The following is an 11,686-nucleotide window of genomic DNA, read 5'->3' on the forward strand; positions in this document are numbered from 1 at the left end:
CGATGGTGTGTTTGATCCAGAGCTGAATGTCCGGCTGCAGGCTGTCTCTCTCCCCTCTCTCTGTATTAGATTGCCTCCAAGCTTACATATATGTGTATATTTAATATTTATATTTCTGTTTTGCAGATGACAAATCCAGCCATTCAGAATGACTTCAGTTACTATAGGAGAACGCTGAGTCGAATGCGGATCAACAATGTACCGGTGAGCATGTTGCGCCCATCTCTGACATACAACTTCTCCTTTATCTTTTTTAGCGTCTGTTAGCTCTTTGTTTTGGTTTAACAGCCCATTTATCTGCTATTAGAGCGTAGCAGATGGTGTTATTTTTGAGTAAAATTTTATTTAATTTTTGTCATAATTTAGTCTGTAATAATCTTATAATTCTTTTAGTTTTAGTTGACTAAAAATCGAAAGATTATAGCAGACTAAACTTGATTCAGTTGACTTAAATATAAAGTGTGAAAGTTTCTCATGGTTTTACTGGTGAGTCTTATTTTCCTTGTGAAATGCATCCATATGTCTCCTCTTCTCTTCCTCTTAGGCGTTGACATTTTGTCGCACTTTCATGAGAAACTGGGAGCATGGCAGATTGCACCCTTTCCCGTGGGCACATAAAATTGTTCATATTTAACCTTACTGTGCAAGGACATTACTTCCGATTGGATTACTTTTAAACTTGTCCCGCCTCTCTGCACCACTCAGTTGGTTCTGACTGTGTCTCGCTTCTCCAGAATATTTAGGGTTTTTTTAAATATTTTTATTCACTGACTAAAGTGTCAGTGCATTTCATCGTCTTCTTTTCCATGAGAAAAAAAAGAACGATGAAAACTATGACTAAAATGACTGGTGTGTGATGTTGCAAGAACTTTTTATTTAAATCAAAATATGACCCACAAATTATATTTTATTTTATTTTACACGGACCACACTGACTTTACTGACTGAACGGTTTTCACTTCAGGAAGGCTTTTAACTGCTGCAGAAACTCAACACACGTGGTGCTGTGGACATGGTCAGCATCAACTGACCATCAGCGTTGGCCTTACTTGAGAATCAGTGTCGGTTTGAATGTGTGTTATATTTAGAACATTATCACTGCTTTTGCTGCCGACAGATGGCTCTCTCTGATGAAGAAGGGAAGCTGTTTCACTCCACCAGACTCCATTGGCAAAACGAGTATTTTTTCTTTGCAAAACATGGGAATGGTTCATCTATTGCTGGCTTGACCAGATGGTTTGTCTGTGCTGTTGTGCATTTATGGTTATTAAAGCAGTTAGTTTGGGTGTGAATTGAAAAGAAGTCACGCTAATTAAACTAACAACTCCCATGTTCTGTCAGGTAAAACTCACTGTTTGTGTCAGTGGTGGTTTCGAAAGGAGTGGTTTGGGTCTTAATGTTCTTGATTTTGGTGTTAACACTTTTATTATGATTCAGAATTATATTTTGAAATACCAAAAGCACCCAAACAGACTAACCGGCTGATGCAGTGGTTAACCAACTGTAAGATTTCTGTTTTTGTCAGCACAAACTGGTGGCTTTGATGACTTCCGTTCCTCATCAGAGGGAGACATCTGTGGCAGTTTATAGCTTATTTGCTGTTCTTGCATTGAATCAATGTATGACATAAGTCGCCTTTATGGTTTGCACGTGTAGCTCTGCAGTTTTGCTGCTGAAATACTGGTTGTTGTTATTGTGGTTTCCCTCTTCAAGTTAAGCCATTATCTTCCAGTATCTTTCATAAATGGTGGCAGAGTAAAAAGTTGAAGGAAACAACAGTATTGAATGGACCAGTCACAGTGATGCCTTCAGCACAGTTAGTTTTCTAGGGAAGTGCACGGCAGCTTCTGGCATAAGTTGTGGTGGAGGGTTTGTTGTTAACGCAGAAGCATAAATCCCGGATAAGCCCCCAAATTACTTTAAATACAGACTAAAGTTAAACTGACAGTAATTTATTTATCTTTAAACTGGCATAATACAAACGGCGTACCAAAAAAAGCTGTGATGTTGTTTAAAATGTAAATTAAAAAAAACAGAATGCAATGATTTACAGATTTTTATGAACCAGATTTTATTTACAATAGAACACAGGAAATATCGAAGCATTGGAAACGACTGTGGCATGAATTTTAGCTCAGCATTTATTGGTTAAATACTTTCTTCTTGGAAAGTGGAGTAGTATTTATACCTGGTATTAAACACGTGTATAATCATTTCTCCTGTAATTTACCTTTTCTTCACTTTGATAATGAAGGCCAGTGTCAGTGCTGCGCATTGTGCTTGCTACCTCGCTGTTATGACCGACTGAGACAGCTTAAAGCAGCAGAGCCGCTTTAATGGACTTTGTTTTGCTTGTGCGTTTTCCGGTAAAACGGTCAAAATGTCATGTTTTCTTTCCACCTGTTCATCACTGTGATGAGTGAGGTCCAGGTGCAAATTCAGTTTAATGAAGAAATGAGATCTCTTCATGTAGGTCTATGTGTGCCTCTTACTTACATGCAAGGACTTCCCATGCTGTCCATGTGTAAGGAGACCAGAGAAAGTCAATGTCATTCGGCACTTTGAAGTGAATTAAGATAACCTTGACTGACACATAAAGGGGTGGTAAATGCATTACAGAGTTACCCAGGCAACTGGAGCCTGAAATCTCCAATAGAGTGACCATCAGCTACAAAGAGATGTCCTATGTGGATGCACCTTTAGGCTTTAGTTTACTCTGTGCACTTTTGCACATATGCACCTTGCTGTGTGGACACCCAACTTTGTGAACATAACTCGAGAATGAGGTGATGTACTGTTTTCAAATTGATACCATAGATGTGTTTTTTGTCTTGTCGTCCTCCCTTCAGTCCCAACCGGTCATGGCAGATGGCTGCACCTCTCTGAGCCTGGGTCTGCCAGAGGTTGAGGGAAACGTGGGGCAGTAAAATTGGTCATTTTTAGCTGCATATGAGGAAAAATGAACCAAAACTGCACTCAGTTCAGACCCACCTGACAGGAGCTTTTATTTCTTAAAGCAGAACATGTCATTAGACAAATGGGCCCAGACAAGTTGTCGTTAGGACCTGTCACCGCTGAAAGACGCTCGGGCCGCCGTCCCTCCTCGCAGCTCCGTCGCACTCGGTTTAGTCAGCGCTCAGACGACTGAATCATTCAGACATCCGAGATGAAACGCAACTGTCCCGGCTCAAACAGTCTTTGAGCTCATGTGTCATCATCGTTTGTTAAAAAACCCAAAGTGGTTTGAAAGTTTGGGGCGATTATTCATATTCCGTCAGTGCTCTCATGAAGGCAGGAAGTGTTGTTGTTATTTAAATACGCAGACAAATTTAGAACAGGCTGTTCAAGAGACGCCTTATTCTTTTGTTGTCCGCCAGGTGTTTTCAGCGTCTCATCTGAAACGGCAAAGCGGCAGTCAGCTGGGAAACCGGGGGAGGGAGGAGCAGGAGGGCTGTGTCACAGGGTTTATATCAGTGTTTTCCTGTCGGTGTTTTATTTAACGAAGCAGCTTTTCATCTGCACAAACAGTCTGTTAAAGCTGCTTCGCATCAAATAAACTAATAATACATCCTGATGTTCTCTCGCACCTTTTCATTCAGAGTTTTTTTTAAATAAAATTTCACAGCATCGCCACAGTGTAGAGCGCAAAGTGGCTTTTAATGTCCCTCCAAGCGTGTCAGCTACACGGCCACCTTCGTGGTCGCTTTCTTTTCTCAGTCTCCTTGTAAAGTAGCTTTAACTGGCAGCTCTTCTAATAACAGAGATAACCACGTTTGCCTGCGATATGAGTTTGATTATTTTAAGATCAGAGGTCCAGAACACTAAACATGCAGTCAGTGGATTCAAGCTTTGTTTTTTTTTTTGTTTGCAGGCAGAAGGTGAGAATGAAGTCAACAATGAATTGGCCAATCGGATATCTCTCTTCTACGCCGATGCCACGCCCATGCTGAAGACGTTAAGTGACGGCACAACGAAGTTTGTTTCTGAGGTGAGACTCAGAAACAAAAATATTGGATACTTTATTTTCTTTAGTGTGTGTGTGCGTGCGTGCGTGCGTGCGTGCGTGCGTGTGCGTGCGTGTGCGTGCGTGCGTGCGCATCCACTCAGTCATTCCTCCCTCCTTACAGAACAAGAACCTGCCCATCGAGAACACGACGGACTGCTTAAGCACGATGGCGAGCGTGTGCAAAGTCATGCTGGAAACACCGTAAGTGACCTCCTCCACGTGTTAAATACGCCATTCACGGCTTTGCGTCTAATCCCTCCTCTTCCTCCTCCTGCTGTCAGGGAGTATCGCAGCCGTTTCACAAGCGAGGACACGGTGTCCTTCTGCCTCAGGGTGATGGTCGGGGTGATCATCTTGTACGACTACGTCCATCCCGTAGGAGCGTTCGCCAAGTCGTCCAAAATCGACGTGAGTGTAGACACGTTCACGCCAAACTTCTCACTCGCAGCTTCTTCTACAGCTAACGGTCTCTTTCTGTTCCACAGATGAAAGGCTGCATCAAAGTCCTCAAAGATCAGCCGCCAAACAGCGTAGAAGGCCTTCTCAACGCTCTCAGGTCAGTTCTTGTTCCGATTATTAAAAAAAAAAAAAAAATCCCTGCTGCCCAGCGTGAAATGTGATTGCAGCCCGTGAGCAGGCTTTTAAACTGAACAGGAGCAGGCTGCTCACGCTGTGAGTTGGATGAGTTGGTTCCTGTTCACAAGCAGCAGACAGACCTCATCCCCTTCAGTGCAGTGACTCATCCTCCACGCCGTCCAGCGGGGGATTCGGTCAGCTGTGAGCCTGATCCGGGTTGGGTGTCAAAGCCTCTCCACAAAGGCCGATTACATGTGACACCAGGTCCCCTCGCGCCCTCACAAATTTCACCCACCTCACCTCGCTCTCGCAGCTGCTGACAGCTTTGAGTCGACCTTACATCTGTGTGTTTGTGTGTGTGGGGAGCCCGAGGCGGGCCGGCTCTACTGGGCCACACGAGGTTATTTTCATGCGAAAGCTGACAGATTTTCTCTCAGTGATTGCCACACTGATGTGACGGAGGATGATAGTGTATGTTAGACACATGCACTGCTGGACAGTAATGAAGTCATAGTTCAAGCTCACTTTACTGCACTATTTATCTGACATTTACTGGAAGATTTTCTAATTTACCGTTTTGTTTGTATCAAAACAAACAACACAGCCAAGGTAAAAGGAAAGTACAAACTCTTTCATTTCTAAGATGGGCTTAGACGAACAACATCATGGCACATTACACTGTGTCGTTATTTGCAGTCAGTACATCCTTACTGCTTCCTCAGGAATTAAGAGGGCAAGTAGCAGCTAGCTGCTTCTAATCAAATGCAGTAGACTAACGATCATCAGCAAGTGTGAGCAGCTCTATAAGAACAGAGGTTTTGACAGTTTGCTGGTCTGAAGCATTCAGATAAGTGCAATGTCAGTCTTAACAGGAGTGGACATCCCAGCTAATTCACTCCAGGATCAGATCAAGCAGCGCTCAGAGAAACTGCAAAAAAACCAAAACTCAGATCTCAGGCTGTATTGGCCTCGTTTTAAAACCTGCTAATGACCAGATAACTTTTATGCCCCGATAGTGCAAACCTTAGAATTGACAGAGGGTGTACTTTCATTTTTTGCTATCAATGTATAATAAATAAATACAGTAATACAAACACTGGGGCTCTTTGCCATGTTTCAGCTTCATTAGCAGCCGCATCAAAGCAGGACTGCAGCTTCCTGTTATTTTCATCAATATTTAAACTGCAGATCGGGCCGGTGTGTCAGGTTGTTGCAGGAGTTCTCAAAATCTTGCGGGCAGATTTACATGAAGATTTTACCACCAGCATGGCCCAACTTGGAATTGATCCAGATCTGGATGATTCTTCTTTTTTATTTAATTGTAGCGTTTTTAAAAATATGGCCTCAGAGCAGGTTTCAGTATATGGGGCGCCTGCTCTCCCAGGTGAGCTGCAGACACAACACTTTTGGAGTCTTTAAAGGAAGCTGTTGCTGCTGCTGCTGATCATGATGAGAAAAATTAGTAGGAACTGGAGTTAAAGAAAATATCACAAACTGAGGCAAGAATTCAATGAATGCATCTTGTGGTGGCTTTGGCGTTGGTATGCAGCCTCGGAGCGCTTCTTTTGATCGATAAGATGTGGAAATGCTTCCACACTTTTGTTAACAGTGTCGACTCATTCTCAATCAAATTAAGCTTCACGTGAAAACACACAGCCTTCAGATTTAAAGAGTGTGAATCTTTTAAAGGTACAAATACTGCAGAAACAATAACTCCTTACTTTGTAATAAGAGTTCCTGGCAGAGCAATAGTTCTTGTTTCTGTGTAGTCTATAAAGTCTATATTAAAAAAACTGCTTCAAACTTCATTTTTGGCAGAACAAACCTTGAACATGTTACAACTCGAGAAGCAGAAACCAGAGCATTCACAAGTGTGATTTCCCATCGGACGTTTTGTTTTTAGTAACAGTTTAAATCTTTACATATAATCCAAAGAGGCTTAAGTCGGATCAAAAGGTTAAAGGAGAAGAAAGCTGCCTTCTACTGTTTGGAGGAGATTGACACCAGATCAGGAACCAGTGTGGACGAAAGGAAATGCTTCAGTATTAACATTTACCCCGTTGAAGAGGACGTTTTCAGCTAAACGAGGACTTTCACTTTGAGAGCTCGAGCATATTTTGTTCATAATACTTCAGTATTTTCACTCTTTGTTCTTCTACTGAAGTGCACATTTGCTTTCTCTCTCTCGCCTGCAGGTACACAACCAAGCATTTAAACGATGAATCAACCAACAAGACTATCAAGAGCATGCTGCAGTAGGACTGAGCTGCTAGGACTGCTGAAGGGAGACGCCGCTCTCTCGAATGTCGCTGCACAGAATGTTTTTTTTTTTTTTCTTCCTTTGTTTGCTTTTTTTAAATGGAAAAGAGCTACTGCTCCGCCCTCTTTTATACTGCAAAATGCTACTGCCATTGTAAACGTCTTTTTTGGTGCCAAAAAGATGTCGCTGATATGTAATGTTTTCGATAAAAGCCCATGCCGCTATGGCAGCTAATGAAAGCATTGTGGATGCTCCGGTTTTTATTTTAAACATGTCTTCTTTTTTTTCCCCTGTGTAAGGGGACGGGAGTTCTGACTTGAAAATTTAATACAGAGAGATATATAGAGACGTATATATTATTTTTGGTTGATTTGTTATTTAATTCCATCTTCTGCATGATTACGAAACAAAATAGTCTTTTCCTTGTATTTAAAGTAAAAAAAACTAAACAAAAGCAATGGTTCCTCTTAATTTGTCTGCTCTTTTGTGCTTTCATAATTAAATGTTTTGTTATTGAAATGGTACTTGTTGAATTGAGATTAAGAGTACTGTTTTTATATTTTTTTATAGGTTTTAATTTGTGCATATGTCTTTTTTTTTGTTTTTTTTAGTTGTGTTGTATTTTTTAGTTAAACTTTAAACTGTGATACGTTCAAAATCAAATTAAAACTGGGAGTGTGTACTGTACATGCACAGTATGTTGTGGCTGGAGAAATTAAAAGGAGAACTCTTGTTTTCTACGACCCCGACTCGTCAGGTTTGATCTCTTCTCGCCGTCTCCGGGCGGCCGGAGGGGAAGATTGAGAACGCAGTGACACGTACAGTTTATTTTAAACTTAAAACCAAAATAAGCAACTTTAACACTTCAAAGCAATCCTCTTAATCTAATTGCCAAATTATGTCTGTTCACCTTCATGTGAAGGTCAATAACGCTCTCAGGGTTGATGTTAAGTAATGGTAGTTACAAATAACTGAAACCAGCCGAGCGCAGCAGAATATTAATAAAATGGATTAAGTGAAATCCACCTTCACTACCTGCAGGACTGACTTAACATTAATGCATTGATAATTACAGCACAGAAAACCCTTTTTTCCTGTATTTTGAGTGTAATTTAAGCATGATTTGATTTATTTACTGATAGTGGGTCTTGACGAAGCCCCTCAGTTCAGTCTGACTGAAATAGGACATTTTCGCACCCCTATGCCTGCTTTTAGGAAGGAGGGTGGAGCTTCTGTGCTCGCAGCCCTAGATGACCATATTAGGTATATCCACTCTTGCTGACATCACTCAGAGTCAACAGTAGAAAAAAAGAGTCTGGTGCCTAAGCACCATTTAATATGAGCATCCTTCATTGTGATACTTTATATTTGTGACACTGTGAGTTCCCATGGAAATCGGCTTTTAACGGTCCCTAAAGTGATGGCTCAAAACAAACTGCAAAAGCACCTGATGATCAACGCTGGTGTCGTTGGAGGCGAAGTAGATGAATCACAACCCCGGCTTCCACAGCCAGTCAACACTAAGGATGAATGACGACAGAGCAGGTTAATAAGGATGACAGAAAATATAATGAGTGAACTGTGGATGTAACAGCTGATTATAGGAACCTGTTGGCAGTTTAATCTGTCAGCAGGTGCAACAGAGCAACCATTTTTGGGCTACCCAATGAACATGAGTCTCTTATAGTTCTGTTGTTGGTCTCCACCACCTGTTGAGGGATGTATTTTTCTCTTTAGCTGCTAAATGTTGCACTGTGTTCACTAGTCAGTCTCTGATTTACAGTACAGGCACAAACTGAGAAGGGCCCCCTCTTTAAGGTTCATTTAATGTGTTAGGCTAACCTGCACATATAGAGGGAGGTGTGGCACTCTCCTCCAACAGCACCAAACCAACACCTGTTTTCTTTTAGGTGCCTGTTTGTTTGTTTCAGCTGATTCAGTTTGGCCTAGAATCTTGTGTTGGGTTTTGCAGGTAATTGTTTTTGCATTATTAAACTGCAGCAGGTTGGAGCATCCCATTTCAAATGGGCTCTGTGAGCTATCCATTTGGGGGTTTAATAATAGTACCCCAATGTAACCACATGTCCACAGTTCAGTTCCTTGACATTCATTCAGTTTCCTCTTTCTGCCCGTGATTATTGTCTGTCCTCTTCAGACCGCCAGAAGTTTGATAGAGGTACAAAAGCATTAAGAGCTAGTACGAGGTTGAGCAGGCAGTACTTTCTATCCACTTCCTGTGTGTCCTTTGCCCTGCTTTCTTTTCCTGATTTGTCTACATTTACACTTTACAGTTGTGGTCTCATCACTCATCATGGGCATTAATGTTTGTGGTGATTTTTGTCTTTTAATGTTTTCTTTCAACTGTTCCTTTTCCAGGGTAGAATGATCTTTAATGACTTTAAAAACAACGACTGGGTGCACAAGTTTTAATCTATTTTAGATATTATAATCCACACTGTGTGTACACACAGGCTCAAATATATACATACAATCAAGTAAAACTTTTAGTAAGTTGTGCTGAAGGTTCTACAAGGTCCTTTAATTTGAGAAGGCCAAGGCCCATTAACCTCTGGTTAGAGCTCATGACTTACTACAGCTGGTAGTTTCTCTTTGGCAGCATAAAGAGGATTTGTTTGACAGCTCTCATTGAACTGACCAATACTCATTACTTCAAACAACTGAACATAAGTACAAATTATTCAGCTTTCAAATCCAAGACTGTACCAACTATCAGGCATGGTGGTGGTAGCATCATGCTCCGGGGCTGTTTTGGTGCGAATGGTAATGCTACATTACACATAGTGGATGGAATAATATAAAAAGGAGGACTACCTCCAAATTCATTAACTTGAAACTTGGACACAGTTGGATGTTCCTGCAGGACAATGATCCCAGACATATAAAAAGTGGTTTGGGATGGATAAAGCAGGCATTATTATGACATTAAGCACCTGGAAAAACCTTCACAAAGCCCCAAACTCAACACTTTGGAAAATTTGTGGACTATTTGTAAAAATTTGACCAATTCTGTCCAGAAGAGCAGTCACAAATCCAGCCAGAATTATGCCACCAGCCTGTTGATCGCTACCAAAAAGGTACAACTTGCTAAGGGACATTTAACGAAATATCAGTGAAGACGTATGTATATATATTTGAGCCTGTGAAATGAAAACCTACAGACCCAATTCTTGTTTTTAAAGTTATTAAACATGTATGCTGTACAACCGATAAATAAATCATTAAAATCCCCAAATTACCTTGACATTCGTGCCCACTATGAGTGCACGTAAACTTCACATCTGCACAGAGGGTTAATTACCGAGCACTAGAGACACAAACAGGCCTGCTGTTGTGCACAGTTTCCACCTTCATGCCGAGCTAAACTAAACGGCTGTAGTCTGTAGAGTCATATTTAGTGTACACATAAACAAGCAGTAGAATAATCCTCTCCTCTCTCCTATGCAATATGAAAATAATGGTAACAAGACAAAAAGTACTGTTTTGTTTGTCTGCTAATGAAAAGCATCCATTTCCCCCAGTGACACCTTTGTTAAATGAGCTTTTCATTTGTCCTCTTTTCGCCTTTTACGACCACTCAAAGTCTGCTATACTTAATGGCTCACTAATTACACGATGTCAGTGACAAGTGGTCATCTCTCTTTATCTAAAACCAAAAAAAAGCTTTTCAGGATCCATTATTCCTTTCCTCCACATTAAAGGTTTTCTCCTGTTCCATCCATGCTCCGGTAAAAAAGAAAGATCCTTTCTAATCATTCTCACTCTCCTAACCTTTTTATTTTTCCTCCTCTTTTCAGTCGTGACACACAGAGAGAGGGAGCGAAAAGAAGGGGGCCACTCTCGTGTGGCCACTGCAGCAAAACTTCTCAGGGTCAAAGGCAGACAGACAGCAGAGCGTGCATGGGTGTGTCCTCTGCAGCATCGCTGCACTAACAGACTGGGGGGAAAAAAGGGAAGGAAACGAGAGGGAGTGAAGGAGGAGATGGGAGGCAAGCGGAGCGGTTTAATCTTGGGTGGGTTTAAAATCCTTGAGGGAGAGTTATAGAAAAGCACGATGGGGGTGGGGGTGTATAGCTTCTGTTGCATTTTTTAAATGCAGCTCAAACGTGGTTGCAGGGCATGCGACGCGCACAGAATAGCTGCCTTTTTGTCACCGCGACTCCTCCTCAGTAGGGAGCGTTGACCTTGTTTCCCACCCACCGTGACCCTCCATGCAGAAGCTTTCACTGCATCATCGGGGCTGCAGGCGGAGACGGCGGCCCTGCTGTCCAGACGAATGAAGCCTTTCTGAGCTGTATTCAATCTAATATCAAAGTCAACCTTTCCTCTCACCTGAGAACGATCGTAACGGAGCAGCGTGGAGGCGTGGAAGCCAAAAAAAGAAGAAAAAGACTGAATTAATGAAGTTTTTAAAGTGTATTAAACCTCCAAATGTTATTACAGATTGATGCTTGAAGCTACAGGATCAGATCATGTGTGAATATCAGCAAATGCTGATTACACCCACAGCATCCCTGCTCTGTCACTAGAGCCACAGACTTAATAAAAGAAGGAAAAAAGGGAAGGACCATGTCTATGGTATCAGATAAGAGCAGCAAGCTTGGGAAAATGACCTTCACGCAGATTAAATCCTGCAAACACAGATCAGCTAATTAGTGCAACACACAGAATCTCACCTGCTATAACTGGAGTTCCCAGATTCAATCTATATCATCAAATTATGAGAACTTTCTTCTCACCTACCTTTGATCTGCCTGAAAATGTTTTTGTTTGACCATTAAAATGATTGCTTTGAAATCTGAGCTTCTCTTGTACATGCAGCTGAT

The 11,686-nt window shown here is 41.6% G+C and overlaps 1 protein-coding gene across 1 annotated transcript in view; it reads left to right on the forward strand.

Moving 5' to 3' along the window:
• fam49bb (family with sequence similarity 49 member Bb) overlaps positions 1-7,585 on the forward strand; it is a 40,964-nt gene extending 33,379 nt beyond the window's left edge. The window contains exons 7-12 of the mRNA XM_005922531.3: positions 127-204; positions 3,872-3,988; positions 4,128-4,207; positions 4,288-4,414; positions 4,492-4,562; positions 6,778-7,585. Coding sequence (XP_005922593.1) covers positions 127-204; positions 3,872-3,988; positions 4,128-4,207; positions 4,288-4,414; positions 4,492-4,562; positions 6,778-6,841 — 537 coding nt within the window. The 3' untranslated portion in view covers positions 6,842-7,585. The remainder of the gene's footprint in view (positions 1-126; positions 205-3,871; positions 3,989-4,127; positions 4,208-4,287; positions 4,415-4,491; positions 4,563-6,777) is intronic.
• Positions 7,586-11,686: the final 4,101 nt, after the last annotated feature.

The sequence above is a fragment of the Haplochromis burtoni genome, unplaced genomic scaffold (genome assembly GCF_018398535.1).
Source record: "Haplochromis burtoni strain Fernald_Lab_line unplaced genomic scaffold, NCSU_Asbu1 Contig_58, whole genome shotgun sequence".
Taxonomy (NCBI): Eukaryota; Metazoa; Chordata; class Actinopteri; order Cichliformes; family Cichlidae; genus Haplochromis; species Haplochromis burtoni.